Source organism: Zonotrichia albicollis, chromosome 10, assembly GCF_047830755.1.
Source record: "Zonotrichia albicollis isolate bZonAlb1 chromosome 10, bZonAlb1.hap1, whole genome shotgun sequence".
Classification (NCBI taxonomy): domain Eukaryota; kingdom Metazoa; phylum Chordata; class Aves; order Passeriformes; family Passerellidae; genus Zonotrichia; species Zonotrichia albicollis.
The window spans coordinates 29,838,119-29,860,855 of NC_133828.1; the positions used below are offsets into that span (position 1 = coordinate 29,838,119).

At 40.2% G+C, this 22,737-nt stretch overlaps 1 protein-coding gene across 1 annotated transcript in view; it reads left to right on the top strand.

Moving 5' to 3' along the window:
• The first annotated feature begins 1,417 nt into the window (after positions 1 to 1,417).
• Positions 1,418 to 22,737, top strand: part of DPP4 (dipeptidyl peptidase 4) — a 54,517-nt gene continuing 33,197 nt past the window's right edge. Inside the window, exons 1-12 of the mRNA XM_014265728.3 lie at positions 1,418 to 1,747; positions 1,822 to 1,906; positions 9,889 to 9,978; positions 10,550 to 10,644; positions 10,767 to 10,841; positions 12,812 to 12,864; positions 12,955 to 13,027; positions 14,180 to 14,300; positions 14,708 to 14,868; positions 16,684 to 16,787; positions 20,152 to 20,281; positions 20,423 to 20,467. Coding sequence (XP_014121203.2) covers positions 1,742 to 1,747; positions 1,822 to 1,906; positions 9,889 to 9,978; positions 10,550 to 10,644; positions 10,767 to 10,841; positions 12,812 to 12,864; positions 12,955 to 13,027; positions 14,180 to 14,300; positions 14,708 to 14,868; positions 16,684 to 16,787; positions 20,152 to 20,281; positions 20,423 to 20,467 — 1,038 coding nt within the window. The 5' untranslated portion in view covers positions 1,418 to 1,741. The remainder of the gene's footprint in view (positions 1,748 to 1,821; positions 1,907 to 9,888; positions 9,979 to 10,549; positions 10,645 to 10,766; positions 10,842 to 12,811; positions 12,865 to 12,954; positions 13,028 to 14,179; positions 14,301 to 14,707; positions 14,869 to 16,683; positions 16,788 to 20,151; positions 20,282 to 20,422; positions 20,468 to 22,737) is intronic.

The window sequence follows — 22,737 nt, forward strand, 5'->3', positions numbered from 1 at the left end:
TTGAGACATTGTGATGATAGCTACTTAAATGTTTGGGGGGGGGGGGAAAGCACAGATTGGCTGATTCCTATTGTGATTCCTACTCACTAGGAAAAGGGAAATTCACCCTGGGGTGAGGGGTGGTGGTGTTTTATTTTCCTTTTCAATTGTTGATAAGACAAAGAGATGCACAACATAGCAGATTGATATTTAAGTGGAGCTGTAAGACATTCTGAAACATTGGTCATGCATCTTACAGCATATAATGAGATGCTACTTTGAAAAGTAATGTAAAGCACTATTATTTCACTGTTATTTTACTTTATAGAAGTGGCCTCATCTACTCAGAGATTGGTGATTAGCAAGCTGTGAAATTGCAGCAGGCTGGATGCTGCATGGTAAATGTACCCTGTGCTACCTGGAACCACTGTCAGGGCACATGAATGACCTTCCCAAGGTAACCCAATAAATCCAGCACAGCGCAAATTTGTAACAAGTATCAACTGCTGCCTTCAAGGAGCATGCTATACCACAATGAGCAAGAGCATGTTTGTCCCTAGATGAAGTCTGTTAGCTCCCAGACAGACACATCCTTAATGTTTGTAAACACTTTGGTTATACTAACGGAGACTTTTTTATCACAAAAAGCTATTTTCCCACTTCCAGACGCAGTTTGCTTAAGAAACAGCAGTAAAATATTAAATGCTGTTCTCCGTCTGCAGAAGTAGAATGAAGGAGCAAGCAGCATAACCTTTCTGAAAGCTTTGACAAGTTCTTTGAAGGCAAGACTAAGAACATTTGCTATTTCCCTTGACTTGAAATCTTGCTTCAGCTGATCACATACTTTTTCTGTTACATTTCGCAACTCGTAAAATACCTGCATCTGTCTCTGGTAGCTATGAGTGTTCTGCAATTAGAGGAGGAAAAGCTAACACGGATAAAATAAAAAGCACGACTTACAATTATTGTTTTGGAGGCTAGAGCTCTTAAAATAATTTACAAGCTCAGTTTTTTGAGTAACTGGTAAGACTCAGCTTTTCAAACAATCAAAGGCTTTACAGTTTTGATTTACAGGTTATTCTGTCTTTTCCAACAATTTGTCTTACTTTCTCAGCACATACTCAAAACTCTCCTTGGAAAGGGAATTGTTTTACGTCATAAACAAGGGTCATCTTCACCACTAAATTTTAAACTTTTGTCCTATATTTCCATTTTCTGATTTTAATTTAAAGACCCACTTAGCAGACTTACACGTCTATCTCCAGTGCCAAAAAACTATAAATATAAGCCCTTCCTGCAATTTTATCTGTTTTTTCATGACTGCCAGAAAAAGAAGTTCAAAGAGCAGAAACTTAACAAGAAGTGCTGGCGTTATCAAAACGCTGGGAGTATTCCATCAGCGTTTGAAGGCATTGCGCTCCTGGGCCGTTATCTGATTTCCGACAGAACTCCCCGCGCTGTCCTGAGCCTCTCCTGCCGCGTCCAGCGGTGTCAGCGGGAGCGCTCGGGGACAGCGCCGCTCCCACGGCGGAGCCAGCGCGGAGCCGGGATCTTGCACAACCCCCAGCGCTGCCGCTCCCCATCGGCCGCCCCCAGCCCCCGCCCAGGCGCCGCTCAGGAGCGGAGCCCCGCGGGCAGCGCGGGGGCTGCGGAGCCACAGCGCGCTCGCCTCAGCGCGGAGCTGCGCCCGCCCCGCTCGGCTCTGATCGGATCCGCTCGGCTTTGATCGGCTCGGCTCGGCTCTGCTCGGATCCGCTCCGCGATGCCGGTGGGTGAGGGCTCGGGGGGCGGCAGCGCGGGCAGGGCCTGCGCCGCCGGCGGCTGACGGGACTTGTCTTGCAGAGCTTCCTGAAGTGGCTGCTGGGGATCCTGGCGGTCGCCGTGGTTGTGGTGGTGATCACCGTGCCCCTGGTGCTGCTCACCCGCCGTAAGTGCGCCGGGAGCGGGGAACGGGGCGGGGAAAGTTCTGCGGAAAGTTTCTGCCTCAGGGAACGGGGTCTGGGAGCCCGGGAGGTGCGGCCGTCTCATCTGAGAGGGTGGGGGGCGCGGGGACAATTAAAAAGTCTCTGCATGTTCTTGTTTGTTGATAATAATCAGAAGCATTGTCGTTTTCACCATTTTCTGGTCTTATTGTCGCCAAAGGCTCTCGAACCAGCAGTAAATTGACAATTACTGATTTTTCTAGAGTGTATTGAAAATATTATATTCCCTCTCATTTGCTTTCTTTGCACAACTTTTGTTAACACCGCTGAGTGAAATTATATAAACAGCACAGTTACAGAGGTCAGAAAAGTACAGAAAGGTTCTGAATGAGTTTTTGGACTCTGACCAGTTAGCACTTTCCAGGTCGCCCTTGTCGCTCTGGAGGTTAATGTGAAACAGCATTAAATCCTGATCAAGCAGTGCACTGCTTCAGCTGCTGGGACAGAGCTGCTCTCGTTTTGTGTTCCTGTGATTAACAGCTGAGCAGTCGGGGTGTGTATAACCAGCACAGCACACTCTGAGGAATGGTTTCTAGACTAACCTAGGTCTGAGAAGTGCACCCCAAAAAAAGTGAAGATGTGTAAGTGGATCTTGACAATGTGCTTGGAAATTGCTTATGTGTGCACAAAGTTGGGGGGTTTTGTTGTGTTGGTTAAAGAGGTGGAGCTTGTGTCACTGGTGCTCCTGTGGCATAATTTACATTAAACTGTTTTGCAGTTCAGCTCTATTAATATTAATATCAATATTATAGTCATTCAGAACTGGATTTTCTAAGTCCAGATATCTGAGTTACATGCCTTCTAGGCTGAAACTTCCAACAGTGGATGCTGAGTCTGTTTTCTCTTATTTTTGGGCAGCTTTTTCCCACTTATCTCAAAAAAAAAGCAGATTTTTGAGGTGACAAAAAATACTCTGAATTTCACAAGTGGGGAAGAGCAAGAGAAAGGGTCTTGATAACTTATCAGATGGATGTGTGCAGGCGTAACACCTAGTGAAAGAATTCAGTATGCAGGCCTGAACTCTGCTGAAGAGTTCGTACTTGTCTATCTTGATGCCAATGCTATGTCTTTCTGTAAATAAAGTGGGTTTTCTTCTTTCATGAGTTGTAGCATAGGAGTTCTTTTCCTCTAGAAGTGGCTGCAATTCAAGATCAGTCATTCAGTTACATAGTAAATTAATTTTACTTCAAAGAGGCATTTCTGTTCTACAATACACAGAATACCACCATGCTGTCAGCCTTGGCTTGTTTCCTTTGGTTATAAAAGAGTAGAACAGTGTGTCAGACTTCTTACTGTTGGTTCAAATTAAGGCATAGAGAACACACCCAGGTGATTCATTAAGTCCCTCTGTGTAAAATACACATTGAGATGGAGTGGTCCCAGTTCAAAAATTTGAATTCCTGTCTCTTCACAAATCAGGCCAGCAGTAACATCTGAGCAACTGTGACCATTGTAGTTTGGGAACTGCAGAGTTCTTTTGAATTTTTGACTGAAAGGTTCTAAACAGATGTTTCCTGTTAGCTGAGAGTGTACAGGTGATATACTCATAAAGTAGTAATTTATAGGTTAGGGCAATTAATCACTACTTTGATTATATGGCTTTAATGAACAACCACAGGACATGAGTAGCTAGGGATGCCTCTTGGGCCATGCAGGTGATTGAGTAAAAAATGAAAAGTGGTAAAACTGCTTTGGGAAGGAGCAGCTCATGTGACTGTGACTATGTGAAATCAAAGTCTGTTCTGATAAAAATCCCTGTAATTGCAGTCAAATAGTTTTCATTTCATCCCAGTGGTTCAAGCATTGTACAGGAAGTGAATATGACAGTTTATGATATAAATAGATAATTCTGAGTTTGAACTTCTTACCTTTGGTCTGCAGCTGTTTTCCCTGCCATGCTTCTCAATGTATTTTCATTTCATAAGCTTAGTATTGATGCAGCACATAATTAGTTGGAGATGTGGTCTCCAGTGCAGTGAAAGGTAGTGGAATTTTGCCTCTCCAGCAGAGTTCTGGCTTTTTGGCTGGCCTGTAGGCCTTGCAAGGAGAACTTCTGCTTCTTTTCTTGCAGACACTTAGCATGGACAAATAGTGACGACTTAAATTTGTGGAGTAGTTCCCTAATTTGAGGTACAGCCATTTACCTGGAGAGTCTGCTGACAGAACTCTGTACAAAATTCTGTATTTCATTTATGCCTATTTTGACACTTGATTTTATATTTAATAACCACATGGGGCTACTTTCATCGAACAGTTTAATTTCAAAACAGTGTTGGGGTTTGTATTTGAAGTCTGTTGATCAAAGCATTGTTGTGCTTTGAGCAACTATCCAACAGGTGACTACAGCAACAAGTTGTTACCCTTAAAGGATGAGTATTTTATAAAAACATATTTGGTCTGTTTGTTCGTGATTCACCAATTTGCTTACACTTCTCACAGTTATTGTTTTTTTTCTTCTATAACCTTCCATGCAAAAGGCAGGCTGAAACATCCCATGTCTATATTTACCTTTACCACTTCTCTGACTGCAGGTCTTGTTGCATCTGGGCAGGAGCACCAGGGGTGGGAGGACGAGCAGGCAGTGCTGGGAGCAGCAAGGAGACAGTGCAGTATTTGCTATTATTCTGCTGCCATGAGCAAGTCATAGGCAGCCTTAGAGGGAGGGTCCCAGACAGCTGCCTGTCCACAAACCAGGTTTCTTCACTCACAGCTGTAATTCTCTAAGGGTGAGATATTCACTAAATGAGAAGCTTTTGTGGTCTTTTGATAGAAGTGTGCCTAGGAGAGGCTGGAAGAGCACAGCAGGTCCTGGAGAAGTTAATGACCTTAAGGTGCCTGAGTGTTCTGTGTGAGTGTGAAGAGATAGGGAATGGACATGTTTTCCTGCTACATGTCCTTGACTTCTGTGCCTGTCATTTAGCTCAGTTATCTACCCTCATTCAAATGTTGAGTAATACAATATAAAACCCCTTTATCAACAGTAGATTGCTATTTATAGAGCACTTCTGCTGTTATTTCCTTGCTTTGCATGAGATGGGGTAAATTTGACAGAGATTCCAGAGGTACGATTTACCAAGTTAATGATGAAATCCCTCCAGGGGGCTCTCTGCAGCCCCGTGGAGTGGCTTTTGGATAAACTGCTCCAGGAGGTGTCACAGCACTCACATTTAGTTGTGGTCTCTCCTGAATGTCCTGTATCAGCCCCTGGGTATTGGATAAGTGAGCCTTTGGCCTGAGCCAGCACAGTAGTTTCTACCTACTTTTGTTTTGCTGTAAATCAGGTCTCTAGCTGTCACATAGTAACTGGGGGCTGGAGTATACAGGAGGGGGGAAAAATTTACAGGTTGGAGGAGAAATGGGGATGCAGCAGATTTGGAAAAACTGGCCTGAAATGTCTCTTACTTTTCTGACCACTGAATCAGCCAGGATTCCCTTGCATCTCTCCTGCTGCTCCTAAATTACATGCTTTGATTGCAGATCATTCTTGCTCTTCTGCCTTCACTTTAAAATGGCAATAACCATTCACCTTTTCTGTTTTTTATAATTTCTCTATCCCTTTCTTGTTATTACTGAACATCATGCTTGCACTTGTCTTTCCCTGTATGTGATTTTCCCTGTCTCTCTAGGTAGTGGTGTACATGCAGTAAAGCTTCCAATATTACTGCTTTTATTGTTTACCATGGTTTAAAGTCCATTCATTTCTTGCCCCCTTTTTTTTTTTTAATTACACTTGGAAATTAGGAAAATGTACCTTGACACAGGAGAATAACCAAAACATATGCCAAAAGTAATTTCTCAACATGGTTCCATTTTGGTATGGCAATATGTCATACCATAAACCTTACACAATTGTTAACTTCTTGTTTGCTTTACCCCTGTCCTGGTTTTGGCTGGGAATCAGGTATTTTCTCCTGGTAGCTAGTCCAGTACTGTTTTGGATTCAGTATGAGAATAATGTGAATAACATGCTGATGGTTTTTGGTTGTTCTAAGTAGTGCTTACCCTTAAATCATAGACACCAGTTTCCCAGGCTCTGCCAAAGAGGTGCCCAAGGAGCTGGGAGGGAGCATGGCCAGGCAGCTGACCCACCCTGGCCAAAGGAGTATTTCATAACACAGAGTGTCATCCTCACATAACCTGGGGGATTGGCTGCCAGGTGCCCATTGCTGCCTGGACAGGCTGGACATTGATCACTGGGTGGTGAGCAAATTTTATTTTGCATCAGTTGTCTTTCCTGGGTTTTATTCCTCTTGCTTTCCTTTTCATTACAAATATTATTACTATTATTAGGAGTATTGTATTTCTTTTTATTTCAATCATTAACTGTTCTTACCTCAACCTATGTGTTTATCTTTTCCTGATTCTCCTCCCCATCTCCACTGAGGGTGAGGGAGGAAGTGAGTGGTACTTAGTTGCCAACTTGGGTTAAACAATGTCAACACCTCACACCTACAGAAACCAGCTCAATTTTTCTTTTAAGAGAGGGTGGCATGTTGATAGGAAATTTCAAAATTCAAACAGAATTGTTTATCAACTTCGTATGAGTACTGCTTATGTAAACAGTTGAGAGACTTCATTGCAGAAGTTTTTTGCAGTTATAGTTTTACTGTTGTAACAGGGGTGTTATGAAGTAACTATATCTAGTATATCGTTATGACAGTGGAAATACTAGTGTACTGTCAGGAGTCAGATCAGGGTGGTGATGAATCACAGAATCATTAAGATTGGGGAAAACCTCCAAGATCATTAAGTCAACCTTTGACTGAACATCACTTTATCAGCTAAAGCATAGCACATCCTGTCATTTCTTAATCATTATCAGGGATGGTGACTCCACCACTTTCCTGGGCACTCCTTTCCAATGCTTAACAACATTTTCAGTGAAAGAATTCTTCCTGATGTCCAACCTGAACCTTCTCTGGCACAGCTGCAGGCTATTTCCTCTTGTCCAGTCACTATCTGCCTGGGAGAAAAGCCTGCCCCCCACCTGACCCCAGCCTCCTCTCAGGTAGCTGTAGAAAGCAATACCATTCCCCCTGAGCCTCCTCTTCTCCAGGCTGAACACTCCCGGCTCCCTCAGCCACCCTCATAGGGCTTGTACTGCAGACCCATCACCAGCTCCATTCCCCTTCTCTGGACCTATTCCAGCACCTCCAGGTCTGGCTGGGATTGAGGGGCCCAGAACTGGACAGAGCACTTGAGGTGTGGCCTCACCTGTGCCAGGTACAAGGGCACAATCACAGTCCTGTCCTGCTGGCCACGCTATTGCAGATCCAGCCAGGATGCTGCTGGCCTTCTTGGCCCCCTGGGCACACCCTGGCTCACATTCAGCCTGGTGCTGACAGCACCCAAGGTCCTTTTCTGCTGAGCAGCTCTCCAGCCACTCTGCCCAGCCTGTGGCACTCCCTGGGGCTGTTGTAACCCAGGTGTAGGATCTGGCACTTGCTGAACCTCAGTTGGCTTTAGCCCATTGATCCAGCCTGTCCAGATCCCTCTGCAGAGCCCTCCTGCCCTCCAGCAGAGCAACACTCCTGCCCAACTTGGTGTTGTCTGTGAACTTAATGAGGATGAACTCAATCCCCTCATCCATGGATGGATAAGGATTATTAAACAGAACTGGCCCCAGTACTGAGCATTGGAAGCTCATCATTTGGAGTTTAGAAAAATAAGTCTGTATGTGGAATTGTTGAAAAAGAAAAATAACAAGAAAATGCAGCCTCTCTGAGGAACCTAAGAGTGAAAGAAGCAGTTTTGCTAAAATATAAACATCCATTGACCTGTATACCATCTTCAAAGCCAATAAAATGCTCTTGAATGTCAGCAATTGATTTATTCTGTCAAAATAATCCTGTTTGACCTTTCTTTTCAAATGGAATCTGAACAATAAGAACAAAAATTTGGAATTCAATGTATGTTGAATATCTTTGGTCAGTAGCACAAAATGGATAAGTAAGAATATACTGGTAATGGCCTACCTTGTAGATAAAGAAAATGCTTCCACTAGAACTTCTATGACTGTACCCTTACAGCTTGGCGTGTGTTTTCATATTCAGATTCTATGTGGAAGGTGTTGACAGAAAATGAAATTTTAATTTTATACATAGCCAACAAATCTTAATAGTGTCCTGATTTTTAGTAATGAGACCTTAGCAAAATATGTATGTCACCAGGGAGAAAAACATTCATCAGTTTGGAAAAATCCCTAAACCTGTTCATCAGCCACCTGTCTTAAATTGCTTCTCCTTTTCCAAGAGAGAGTTTGTTGCTTTCTGAAGCCCCTCTGATTGAAAATGACACTTTCTCGATTAGGAAGAAGTCATATTCCCAACTAGACAACTGTGTATGAATATTAAATACCCACTTGTTCATAATCCATCAAATTAAATATTCAGTTAAATAAATAACCTGAGAAATTAATATTCTCACAGAAACTTCAAGAGCAATAAATCCAGCCTAGTGATTTTTTTTTTTAAGGAGTCACATTTCAAACGGAATGGGGCAAGCATTTTTTAACCTTTTCTGAGCGTTTTAGGCTAAAATCATTGTTTGTTACCTCTCTTGCAGTGGTAGTCTGTGCTATATATATACAGTTTATATTGTTTGGAAATGAGAGTAAAGCTGTAGTGGCTGATATAAATATCTTCATGTGCTATTCCAGATGTCACAGGTATCCAGCCTGCAGGAAGAGAACCTGCAGAAACTGTTGTGGGGTGTTTTTCTCTGTGTGTGTGTCCCCCAAGGACTTTGGTGTCTTTTCCTTCTGCGGCATAAGGAAAGTGAAGACAGTGTGTTTAAAAGTATCCAAAAGACTGGGGCCTCAGAATTGATGGGGCAGGTTAGCACCTTGGCTGATCAGTCACCAGGTCTGTACTTGACTGTTTTTATCAGTTGCTTTTATTCTAGTCTTTTGATTTAGCCAATTGAAATTAAAATTCCTTCCTTTCTGGACCCTGTAGGTAAAAGGGTATATGCAGGTAGAGGAAGGTAGATTTTAGGTTTCCATTAAAAAGAAAGGGAGGATGCAGGGAGAGAATTGCACACCTGAATTTAAAATCTGTAGTGTTTGTTTTTGGAAGAAAAGAATCCCAAAGACTCACAGACTGCGTTGTTTTTGTTGTTACTACTTGTCATACTTTGGAAAAAGTAGCTTGTGCACTGCAGGCAGTAAGAAAGAAATACTTTACATACAAGCTGACTGCAGCTGAAGCTGATGACCAAACTCATTAGCTTAACTAGATTCAAAGTTTCACTTGGTCTTTTCAGACTAAGGCAGTTAGTTGGCTTTAATTCTCCCATCAAAATTGTAATGCTAAAATGAACTTAAAGATGCCTTGATGAAAATCACATCAAAAGAGGGATAAATATTTAATCAATAATTTCATCATAATTTTATCAGGAAGTGTTTGTTATTTGATTTTATTTTTTTTTAATTAGACCTTTCCTGAATATTTTACTGCTTCTCAGACTTTTAAGGTTTTTTTTATTTGAGGCATTTCTGAAATTTGAGCTTAAGGATTAGCAAATGATTCACAATTGCAACTATTAACAACTGGGGCTTTGCAGTGAGCTTCCTAGAGTGAGCATGGGGAGAAAGGACAAAGATCACTTCTTTTCAGCTTTTGAGGAGTACATGTTTGCTGAGGTAAGAGAGCCAGAGGTCTTCTGGTAATTTTTTTCACTGTCAGAAAGGTATTTTCATTTCCATGAGTTTGTTGAGTGACCTTGCTGACACTCCTTTATTTTATGCTTGCTGAATTTACCTTGCAATAAAGTTTTATTGTCTTCCCACTGCTACTACTTTAGAGATGGTTAGCTAAAACACTTTAATAACCAGCAACAAAAAATCCACTCAGTAGCCAGGTTAAGAAGTTGGGGTGGAACAATTTGCAGCAAAAATCAGAATCTCTCTTCTATCTGTTTCTTTCAGAAGAGACCCCTTCAGGAAAAACGTACACTCTACAGAATTACGTGAACAATGAATATAAGTACAAAACACATAATTTGGAGTGGATTTCAGGTAATTCATTTATACATACAACTTGAACGTCAAGAAAATGTGCTACCTTCAGCAATGTACCACCTGCAGTCATCTCATACTGAGGTGACTTCTGTATTCTGAAAAAAAGTCAAATTATTTAATTGTGCCATTATAGAACAGCACATAGCTCAAAGGGTTGATTCCTTGTTTCCCTTAGAAACGTGCTCATGTTTGTGGCAAGTGATATTCTCCTACTGCTAAAAGAGCATACTTGCTCCTGTGCTTTAGGGTAGAAGCATGGTGCCCTCTGAGGTGTGTCAGCTGCCTGTGCTTTGGGCTGCCAGAGAGCAGGGAGATGCAGGCTGCTCTTCCTTCTGAGTGTGCCTCGTGCCCCAAGGGAAAGGGGTGCTGGGAGGTGGATGCTGTGGGCTCCACAACTACATTTTGTGAACATTCTTGTGCTATAGGCATCCTTTTGTTATAGAATGGAGAAACACAGCATTAAGCAGATTTTGGGGATTTATTTCCTGCTTAAAAGCATAAAGGGCAAATAGAAGCAACTGATGAGCATTTTACTTACTTTTTGTTGTCATCTCTCTTGTGCTTTTAGGAAATCAGTATCTTCACAAAACAGATAATGGGAACATCCTGTGTATCAGTGCTGAGAACGGAACATTCACATTAATCCTGGCAAATACAACTTTAGTATGTTGATTTATATGTAATATATGCAGACATTGGAAAAGGTGTTGGATTTCATATTTTGTTCTGCATAGTCTTTGGAATCAGTGCTTAATATGTTTCTTTTGCCCTTCCTTTGTTGACAGGATAAGTACCAGGCAAGCACTGTTATATTGTCTCCTGACCTAAAGTTTGCTCTTCTGCAATACAGCTATACAAAGGTACAAGTGCACTTTACAACTGAGGATGAAACTGGAAAAGAAAGGTTTGGGAACAACTGAGAGGCTGAGAGAACATGAGGGAAATGCAGGAGGATGGATGAATGTGATGAATGTAAGGGAACAGTCAAGTTGAGCAGGCAGGAGGAGAATAGACTGGTGTTATCTCTGAGCTTGGCAGAAGAGAGCTGACTGCCCAAGGGAAAAACCATCTGGATAATAATTTGATGTAGAGTTATTGCAAGGAGAACAAGGCTGGATGGTTTATCTGGGAAGACAATCTAGGAGAGTAGATAGGCATGGCTGTCCCAGGAGTTGTGTGGGTAAGGAGAAGTGATGAGTAGATATGCTGGTATACATCTGCTTGTATATGTGTGCTATATATATATATGTGGTTGTTACATTGTGGTGGTAGGAGGTAAGAGTTTAAAACTGAGGTGAATGAAAATCTGCATGTGCTTCAAAGAAGGCTTGTGCTTGGAGTGGGCTTGTGTGTCCCTGTTGCCTCCTGTCAGCGAGCACATGAAAAGCCTGCAGCAGAATGCCTCATCCTGGCACGGCGCTGAGCCGTGCAACAGAGGTCAGCCCACATTTATGCCAGGTGGCATGAAAACCTGGCTCTGGGTGCCAATTGAGAAGCCTAATGGTGGTGATCATTTACTGTGCAGTTTGTGCGCTGAGAAACCGCTGACTTTGTTGTTCTTTCCTTTTTCTAGAGAGGTGCCTGTTCTGTTTGTAGAAAGTTCAGCGCTGACTTGTGCAAATACTTGAGCCCTGTGTCACTGAACACTGTCTACATGCCTGGGCCTTGCAGTCCCAGAGTGGTTCTTGAGCTGTGCCAGATGCAGTCTGTGCACTCAGGCATCAATTTTTTTCAGTTTTAGCTTCCATGCTGGATCCTCCTAAGCCCCCTAGCTTTTGTTTTTCTGAATTGTTCAGAATTATTTCGCTCTTCACTCATCATTAAAGGCCACAAAATGCCTAATATTTTACAGCCACCCTACATATCTCCTTTACTTGTAATTAATTGCTCTGTAGTATTTACTTGTTGCATTCATAAGAGTTAATTTTGTTTTAATGCTGAAGCAAGATATTTTAGCCTTTATATAACAGTGTGATTGAAAGTTCTGTTATTATTAATCTTTATTGCAAAGAAAGAGAGTAACAAAATGAATCATGAGGATGTAGACACTTGTTATGTAATAGCCATCTGGCTGTGTAGTACTAAGTTGTTGGTTTATATCTTCATACAAATATCCAAGAACCCTCTTAGAAGGGAGCATTATTGCAATATGTCAGTGCTGTGGGCTGAATCAAACCTCTCCAGCCCCACGTAGTGAACATGTTTAAATGTGTGTGCATTATCATCATCGTCCTTCTCTCAGTTAAATGCCTGCAGAGCAATACAGATTTCAAGAGGCAGATTACTCAAAGGGTTTTATTTCTGTGACGGTATGAATGGGAATAGGTCACCCTGGTAGTGGAGGAAATGCTGCAGACATACTGCTGGGACTTGTGAGAGCTATTATAAAATAAGATGCCAAGTTAAATAATACAACATGAAAAATGAGACAGGAAACAGGAAATGAGCCAGTAAAGCACAAGGAGGAGGGTTAACTGCACACTGATGATAGTCTGCCATGTAGCTACAAGGGTTTCTGAAAATCTGCAGCATCTATGGCATCTGTAGTTCTGTCATTAATCAGTCAATGGCCTTAGTCAGAGTTTTTAAGTGATGGCCCCAGAAGAGTGGAAATTCTTTAGTCTTTCCTTAAACTTGTTAGGGATCTAGTACCCTTGTATGTTCTTTATGTTCTCTCTCATCTTAATAAAAATATCTCTAATCTTAATGAAAATAATATTAAATATCTTAATAAAAATCACAAGGAGAGCTTTAGGGGGAATTCAAGCTGCAAGAGATGTGTAACCTGGTGGAATTTATTTTCTTTACTATTAAAATAATTCTTTTGCAGTTGTGGAGGCATTCCTTTACAGCTTCGTATCACATCTATGATTTCGGTAACAGGTCAGTAATTTTTGCACATAAAATGTTGTTTTAACATTCATTCAAAATGTCATTTCACTGATTTCTCTTGGCTGCATTTTGTTTTTCCAGTTCTATCTTAGATGATGGACTACTACCTAATGATACACAGTATATATCCTGGTCGCCTGTTGGTCATAAGCTGGTTAGTAAAGAAAAATAAAACTTTATATAGAGTCATTTTCCTACACATGACATGGAAACTCGTGTTGTCTGTACCCTTGGAGTTTTGGTACTTTCCTGCTGCTAGGTAAAGTAGCTGAACTAGTCTCGAAATTGACTACTGTAGCTGGAAAGACTCCAAAGTTCCTCTGTGTGTTTTCTTTTGTTCTTTGATGAAAATGCATTCCTGAAAGTAACTAGTAGCCCCAGCAGTCATGAAATGCACAAATGCACAGGAACTTTGTGTTTTCACAGTTGCAGACAGTAGCTCATCCTTTTCAAAGACAGCAGCATTACAACTGTCTATTTAATCGTCACTCTGTGATTTTTATCTCCTAATTACACAAAAATTGATGAAGTTTTACTTGATGGATGCATGTAATGGGATTAGAGGATTAAAATCCATCTTGTACTCTTTCCCACTGCTGTTTTCTTCCTCCTCTCCTCTTCAGTCCATGTCAATGGTGCCAACCACGACATTTGCAAGGCTTGTGCCTTCCTTGTGTTGTGTGTTAGACTGCCACAGGACAATGTGGTGTTCATTTATTCTTATTGCTTAGTGAATTTGTATGTCAATTATAAAGACCAGCAACAGAAGCAAAGGAAGATGAAAAAAGAGTTTCTGCATCTTGGAGCAAAGTTCTGGAATAAAACTGTGTTGTTCAGTTATTGAAGATGAGAACCAGGGGTGATTAGAGAGGCAGACTGGAATTCTGAGTGCTGCTGAAGAAATGTACCAGCTTTGCAGAGCTATTGGCAGCACTGAGACCCCAGTGAATGTTTTACCAAAGCCCTGGTAGTTTTCCTTGAAAGAAAAATTAATGGAAAACTCCTGATGAAGGAAAATGAGTTTGTATTTGGGAGAAAATGAATTGCAAGATTTTCAAAACTCAATATAGAGAATTCATATCACTTTTCATATTTGATTTGGTTTTTTGCATCTTGGCCTGAAGTTATACTGCTCACCCTGATTTGTATTAGTAATTCCAAGTTTGTTAAGTATCAAGGCTGTTTGGTGAAATGCAGCTTTTAAAGATGTTTTTTGTCATCTGTTGTAAATTGCCCTGTAGATGAAATAAAGAAAGGAAGTAAGATTTACTGTAGTAGTAATTGTTATCACAATGATGTTTTGCAGGCATATGTTTGGAATAATAATGTTTATGTAAAAGCTTCACCAACAGAAGAAGCAGTGCAAATCACTAAAAATGGAGAAGAAAATAAAATTTTCAATGGAATACCAGACTGGGTTTATGAAGGTAACTACATCAAGCAAGTTTTACTTTCCATTATTATGTAAAAACTTTGGTTTATTGTAATTGTTATCTCATTCCTTACCACTGAAAAATTCAAATTAATCAAACTCTGTATTTTAAAAGAACATGCATTCTTACCTGGGCTTAATGCCTAGCTAGTGTGATCTAAGAATATATATGAGTTTGCCTCATTAGCATTGTGTCACTGGAAATATTACTGTGAATTAGCTTCACATGATAGATTGTAAACATTGATCTAATGTCTCATTTCAGAACTCCAACAAACAGTCTGCATTTCAGTATCTGAACTTCAATTTTAAAAAATCCTATTAAAAACTAATGAGAACAGCACCTAGGATAGAAGAGCCGACTTATCAATTATAACTTAAATACATTTGCATCTCTTTCAGAGGAAATGTTTGGCACCCATTCTGCTCTGTGGTGGTCTCCAAATGGCAATTTTTTGGCATATGCATCCTTTAATGATACAGAAGTCCCTGTTATAGAGTATTCCTTTTATTCTGAAGACACCTTGCAGTATCCAAAGACCATTAAAATCCCATATCCCAAGGTCTGTGTTATTTATTAAACATGTTTGTTCTGCAGTTTCATTAAGAGAGTAGTCTCATTTAATCAGTTCCTGCTAATGAAAATATTGTCTGTCTCTCCTCAACAGCTTGCTGTGATTACTCTTTCTGAAGTCAACAGCATCTGGCAATGTTAAAGTATTTTATTATCTCCAGGGGAAAGATAAAAGAGGGAGGGAAAAAAGTATGATTTAAGGTTTTGTTGTTTCACTATAAAATTTAGAGGTAGTGAGTAGATGTTGACATAAAAAATCTCTCAGGGAGCTAAGTTGGTACAAGGCATTAGGCAGATGTACATTATCTTAGTGTTGTGCATGGTATTGATAATGGAATTTTCTTCAGCTAATCTAGAATTTTCAGTTTCCTGTATTGAGAGGAAGAGTAGGAATCTGCTAAAGGAGTTTCTTTGCCCACACCTTAAGCTCTTCCAGTTTTAGCTGTGAGAGTGAAAGCTTTAGTGCAAGGAGCTCCTCCTCCTTCCCCCTCCTCTCCACATGACTTTATGCCCACTGCTCATGGCACAGCTGGCACTGGGCTGAATGGGATGAGAGTCAGAGTGCAGAGTGCTCCTTCATGTGCTCCATGTGGGGAGGATTTCGTATTTAATACAAGATTTACCTTTTATTTGGTGTTGTGCAGGATTTTGATTTATCTAAGCAATGCACTTAAGACATAAAGCAAGTACAAATTAGAGTACAACAATTGCACTACCCTGCTGAGTGTCAATACAAGCATGTTCTCATAGCTGGCCTCCATAATACACTCACCAGCACACTGCTGGGCATCCCCATTGCTGGGAAGGAATAGATGGGTTGAAATCCTCCCAAGTCCATCATTTTGGTTCTTTCTGTTCACCCCTGGTATTTTATACTCTGTGTTGGCTTAAGGCATCAGCATGCCCTGCCTGCCCCAATCCATGATGATCTGGCCATCCCAGGAAGATATTTTCAGTCTTGATAATGGAGCAGAGCAGATGATACAGCCAGCTATTGCTTATCTGGTACAGCTGTCTGGTGGAGAAATTGCCCTCTTTATGCCCAGCTCAGCTTTCTCTGCAGCAGCCATGGTCGCTCCCTACCCTTCCCCAAGGTCCTGGAGCACATGGCCTGTGCCCTTGGAGCCTCCCCCAGAAGGGTCACTGACATCTGCAGTCCTGAGCATGGCCCCTGAGAAGAGACAAAGGTGTAGAATGAATTGCCAATCTAAATTACACACTTTATTACAAACCCCTTTTGTTTGGAATATTGCTGACTTCTGGAGGTGGATCAAGTTTAGCTACCTAGCTGTCACCACAAGGACTTGGCTGGGTAACCACAAGAGAAGCAGCCCTTGCTGACAGAGTTCTTTTGCTGTCAGCAGCATTACACCAGAGATAGTGCAGTGCATGCTGCAGTCACAGCTTTGGTTGTGATACAGGCAGCTGTGATATGATTAGTTCATGTAAGGTGCTGCTTCCATGGAGAAGCATTTTCCTGTGTGTTAGCAATGGATTTGGTTCTCTCTAGGTACTGTGTGGGGTGTGTAGGATGAGATGTGGTCAAATACAGCAATCCCTGTGATTGTTTCTAAATGTAGTAGTCTTTCTAATCTAGAAACCAATAACCAACACTTCTGTGTGAAAAATACAAAGGATAATTTATGTACCAGTCATAAAACTGCATTTAGGAGCTTGTCTTCTCACATGTTTGCAGTTGGTTGGTTTTACCTTTCTGTCTGTAGTGACTTATTCATCTATAATTTCAAATGCTTCACAAAGAATATTCTCTCTGCAAAAATACAATGAAAAATTTTATTTTTAGGCAGGAGCTACAAATCCAACTGTACAGTTCTTTATTGTGGATACCACATCACTTCCAACTTTCAAGTCTGTTGAAATTTTTCCACCTGCAGAAATAAAATCAAGGTGAGACATTTAGGTGAAATATTTGGTATGCGATTGTTTCTTTTGATGGGAGAGGAGGAGCTTTTATAGGTGACCTCCCTGTATTCAGTGTATATGGCAGTTTTTCCGTGTAATGTGGCTCTGATAGCAACAAGATTTACCAGAGAAAATCTGCACAGAGATTATCCTCCTAGTGATTATATATAGATGGCATATTCCATGTATGTTATATTCAGAATGTGACAAGTTCTTGGCTCATCACATTCAGTGGAGTCTAACTATGGTGAAGTCATTTCACAGTACAACTTTAATATGAGCAAGTTTTCGTATAATCAAATTATAATATATGTATTTCTATTCACTGGAGGAAAAAAAACCAACAAAACAAAACCTTAATGGTAAGTGAAGATTTGATTTCATTGGAAGCAGACTCCTTGCTAAGGCAAGGTATCGTGGTTGTCTTCAGATTTATACTTAAAATGTTTGTTTTCTTTGGGAAGATGGTGAAAATCAGCACCTCTCAGAGTAAATGGAAAATTGTATTCCTCAAAATGCCACTGGAAATGCACAACATGATATAAATGTATTTTGTAAAGAGCAGCTACATCAGTTTAAAGTGCATGCACACAATTTGCTATCCCAAATCTTGGGGTTTGTTTTTTTCTTTTTAACAGTATTGTGGAAATGTTTTAGAGGTTTGCACTTACAAACATGATGGGTATGAAAGCACAGGTTTTACTGATAAACCAGAAAAAAACAAAGGTCTGTTAGCTTATGCAAAAACCAGCATTTTATACATGGGGGCCTATAACTGGAAAATCAGTGCTCTTTCATTTCAGCCTCACCACAGTGTAACATCCATGTGTTAACAGAGATGCAAGTTCTTATGAATATGTTGTTCTTTATCCTTCCCTTGCAGTCACACTGCCATAGCTGCATGTTAGATAGCTGTCGTGCCTTGTTTTCTCCAGTATTCCAGTGCCTCAGAATTAAAAGCCCTTTACATTTTGCTCATTACTGATTAAGATCTTTGCTGTCTTAGAGGGTTTTTAAAATTTTTGTTAATACCTTATGGAATTTGATATGAGGAGAACAATCATCAGCTACCTTCCAGCCTCGCATCCATCTGGCTAACAGAGGTGTGAGTTACATGGAGTTCATCCATTTAAAAATTGATTTTCCACTCTGTTAGTCAGGATTAATACAAATATAAATCTTGAATGATGAGTTCAAGGATCAAAATTCACTCCTTCTCCCATTGGCTGATCCAAATAATGGTCAAGTCTCACCTTATGTGTCCTGCAAAAGCTGAGGTGGCCAGAACAAATCTTGGGGAACTTTGCAAGAGCAAAGTATACAAGTAGGAAAAGGTGAGCAATGTGCAGTGCTGCTGTTGGTTGGGTTTTTTTGTTGGAAGCACAAAGTATTTAATATTTACATTGTATTTATATGTACACCACTGTATGACAGGAAAGGTTAGTTTTTGTGATGGAAAATTCTATTTTTACTTCCAAGGAGTAAAAATTTTGAGCAAAACTGGGTTTGAGTTGGTGGCATACCTCACTCCACCTGCCTAGTTGGGGATGTTGAAGGGCAATGCCTCAGCAAATGGTTGCCTGCTACAGCACTATCCAGAGCTTGGATGAGCACCAATTTTACCCCTACATATGAAGGGGGCACAGCTCACTTATGTTGCAGAGCAAGAGTTTTATTTGTCAAGAAAAACTGCCAGAATCTGGAATGGCAGTGCTTTGCCATGTGATGGTACTTGAAACCTGACACTCTGCTTGAATGACCAGCGTAAAATCCATCCAGCATTTAAACACTGGTTTTGGCACAATGGATACGGGGGGTTCCTATTGGCCAGCAAGAGGATGAAGGGAATGGATCCTTCTTGCCTGAAATTATCTATCCTAGATTAGGCTGACTCCTAAGTAGAGTAGTTGCAGAGTATCCCTTTTCAGCAAAAAATGAAAAGGGCAGTGCAAAACTACTGTACTTTAAACTTGAGTTAATGGCAGCTTAGTTAACCTTTTGTTTGTTGCTGAGTGCTGAAGGTGCATTCCCACTCTCACAGGGGAGAGATGGTTCTTGTAATAGCTCGATAAATGGTATTTGTTTTGTTTGTTTTCCTTGTAATGTTCATTTTGTCTGATTAATGATTTATAGTCACCAGAATTGTTGATGACTCTCACTTTGAAGGGATGATAAATGTGGGACTAATTCCCCTTATACAAAACAAGGGAAACCACTATTATAGGTACAGGAAGAGTGGTGTTTTATTTTTATTTTTTTTTCACCAACAAGCTCCTGCAGACTCAATGGCAGTAGCAATTAAATGACCTGCTGACATCCCAGTCAAATATACATGCAGAAATAGACCTTTCACAAACATGAATTTGAAACTGTCATGTAGGAATAAATCTGAAGGTTTTTGATAACCAACTGACATATTTTTAATCCATCCACACTAATTGTAGTGTTTCCTTCCCCAAACTGCAGTGATCAGAAAGATACTCTTATCACAAGACTTCCCACACATTTTTGTTAACTAACTTTGGGGGAAAAGGGAACATGAACTTGGAACTAAGTCAAATGTGCAAATTACGGTTAAAAATGTATACTTGCCTTGGAGGGGAAGTTTGTTTTATTTTAGTTCATAAGGCTTCAAGGAGATAGGAAAAGATCTAAAATAAGAAAAGACAGTACATCTAACAGATCGTTATGGTAAACAAAGCCACTAAATTTTATGTGGTGCATTTTTAAAATTAATATGCAGGAATATTCATGAAAATGGGGGTTTTTTTCTGATACTTCATCCTTCATGTCAGCTGGGTGGTATTCTCAAGATGAAAGTCAAATATTCAAATAGTCATATCTGGTTTTGGCATGATCTCTCCCTCCGCTGTAACTAAAGAAATAACTACTAAATTGAACAAAATGTATCTATCATTCAGAAAATAATTACAAGCAACCAACTTCAGGCAGCTAAGGATAAAATTGCTTAATCTAAGGCATATACAGCTTAATATTCAGAAGAATTTCCTCTAGATGCACACAGTACAAGATTTATGAACAGCCTGGAGTAGCTATTATTTTATGCACTAGAGAATAGCTGTTAAAATTTAATTGCAGTCTTTCTGGATGTGGGTTTGTATGAGCCATCTAATTCTTTATTGTATCTCTGAAAATAACTAAGGCATCTACTAGCAGCAAAAACAGTTGAAAAAATGTCTAAATTACATTTGCATCATTGTTTATTGTTGAAGAGTAGATTGAAATGAAAATAGCCAGATGAGTCTCATTCAGTGAATTGCTGAATGCAATTGTATGGTATGCTATTATAGAGAGGATTTTAAATATCTTATGTTGTTGCTGTTTTCAGTGATCATTATTTGAGTGTTGTAACATGGGTGACAGATGAAAGGATTTGTCTGCAGTGGCTTAGAAGAATTCAGAATTTTTCAGTCCTCACAGTCTGTGACTTTGAAAATGCTACATGGTCATGTCCGAAGGTAAGAGAAATTAGGTGGGAGAGTTGCAATGGTCGATGAAACTAGAAAAGAGTAGAATATATCTCTATGTGTTTCTTTGTAGAAATAAAGCCTGATGTAAAATAAACATAATTGTTGTGGGATTGTTTTTCTTGTTCTTAGGAAAAACAATTTACTGAAGAAAGTACAACTGGCTGGATTGGCAGAGTGAGTATTCAATTTCTAAAACTGCTACATGCTAAATAACTCTGATAATTATGAAAATTTCATATGAGCCTGTTGCATTTTGCAGTGCCTCTTTTGTGTAGGTCCAATCCTCTTGCTTGCTGTGTTTTACATGTACAGAAAAAAATTATCTCAAATGTCACCCCACACCTGGGGTTAAGCTTAATTTTTTCGTGGGTAAAGGCTGGGCTGACAGGGCAGTGTAGCTGGAGCTCTAATCATGCCCTCTGTGACCTGTGCATCTTGTTGACAGGACAAGAGGTTCTGGCTTTAAATTGAAAGAGTAGGCTCAGATTAGGAGTTAGAAAGAAATTCTTCACTGGGAGGGTGGTGAGGCACTGGAACAGGTTGTCCAGAGCAGCTGTGGATACCGCATCTCTGAGAGTGTTTTAGACCAAGTTGGATGGGGCTTAGAGCACCCTGGTCTAGTGGAAGTTGTCCCTTCCTATAGCAGGGGGGTTGGAGCAAGATGAACTTCAAGGTCCCTTCCAACCCACACCATTCTATGATTCTGTGATTTTATGTTCAGCTTACCAAAAGCAGAGCACCATTTCCAGGCTCCTTTCTGCTTCTGACCTGCTGCTTTGGTAGCAGTAGGTAGGGGAAAATGCAGGAGCCCAAATTCAGAATTCCCTTTGTTCTGGGGAGTTGCCAGCTATTCTGGTTTACCTGCTTTCTAGTCTTCCTACTACTTCCAGAAAGATCTAGGGAATAAAATGTATTTAGAAGTGTATTCTGTAAGCTTTGAATTGTATTGGAATAAAGGCATTAAGGACAAAGGTAATTTTTAGTCAATCAGGTTGTAATAAACCATTCCAGGATTTAATTGGGGCTACTCATTCATTTATTTTTCCCCTGCATAAAATATCCACTGAAGAGAAGTGAGGACAAGATGAATGTAACTGGCCAGATTAAAATTTTCATGCACTTCTGCCAAGCCAGCCGCTACTGTCTGGATGATGCTTTCCAAGCTGCCTCTCAGTCCTTTTGTACATGGTAGGGAGTAGGCACCTAATGAACCACACAGAAGATCTGGGGGAAGTGAAGCAGAGATGCAAAAGTTCAGATTTGGAGGGAGAAATGAGTTTCAGAGTTTTTGATGAGAACACAGAGTACACTTTCCACTCCCGCATTTTCCACACACTGATTATGCTTTAGTCACTAATTCACTTTTGAAGTCAAAAATGAAAGTTTAAAGAAATGCAAAGAGGGAGGCAACAGCAGGGATGAAATCATCCGCAGTATGAAGATGAGAGATCAACCCACCTGCTGTCAAATTTGATATGGAAAGGAAGGCCTTAACGCTGACACATTTTGCTTCTCTGCAGCAAAGGCTTCACAATTAGACAATGTGATGATCAAGCTGCAGACTTTGTAAACAGTTGTGCAAAATGAGAGGGCAAAATGCAAGTCTGTGCCACTAAACTAGGTTGTTGGTTTTTTGTTTCTTTTAAAGAGACAACCCACTTCTTAGGAGCTGTTGGAAGAAATGATAATCTCACTGTATGATTCTTGGATTTGAGAAAGAAATAGAGAGTAGGGAGGACTGAAGAGAGGATAGGATAGGTATATTTATTCCTTTTTTTTTTTTTCACCCTCTTAGGGATGATTAAATGATATTTGACTGATAAGGAATATCTTTATACATTTGAAAGGTGTGTATATATATATATATATATGCACATACTCATGTGTAGAAAAATTTAAGTAAATTATCTGTGTGGGTAGAATACAGACATATAGTCCTCTCTTTGTACCTATAATATTTTTTATGGGTTTTGGTGGAGAGAGCTTTTTATGTTTTTTGTTGGTGGTTTTGGTTTGGGGGTTTTTTGGGGTTTTGGTACTTTGGTTTTGTTTTTTTTTTTTAATAGAGATGAAATGATGTTTAAATGAAGAATGCTCAGAAAAGCCTGCATTGCTGTATAAGGCTTCCAGGTCATCAGCTGTTAGAGCTTGCCAGTTGAGTTAAAGGAAAGTCACACTTTGAAAAATAAGGGAAGAGCTAGCAAAATATTTGCCAGAATAATTTTTGCAGAAATATTGCTTGGGAACAAGGAGAGGTTATTTGGAGCACATGGTTAGAAAGACTTAATTCCTGTCATTGCTTTCTGAATGACCGGAGGCAAATCACTTCAGCTTTGTTTCACCATTTCAGGATGGGTGCAACATCTCCGAGGCAGTTACATTGTGTCAGTTGCCTAATTAGCATTTAGATCCTTTGGGCATTTGTCACAGAAATAAGTTTTATT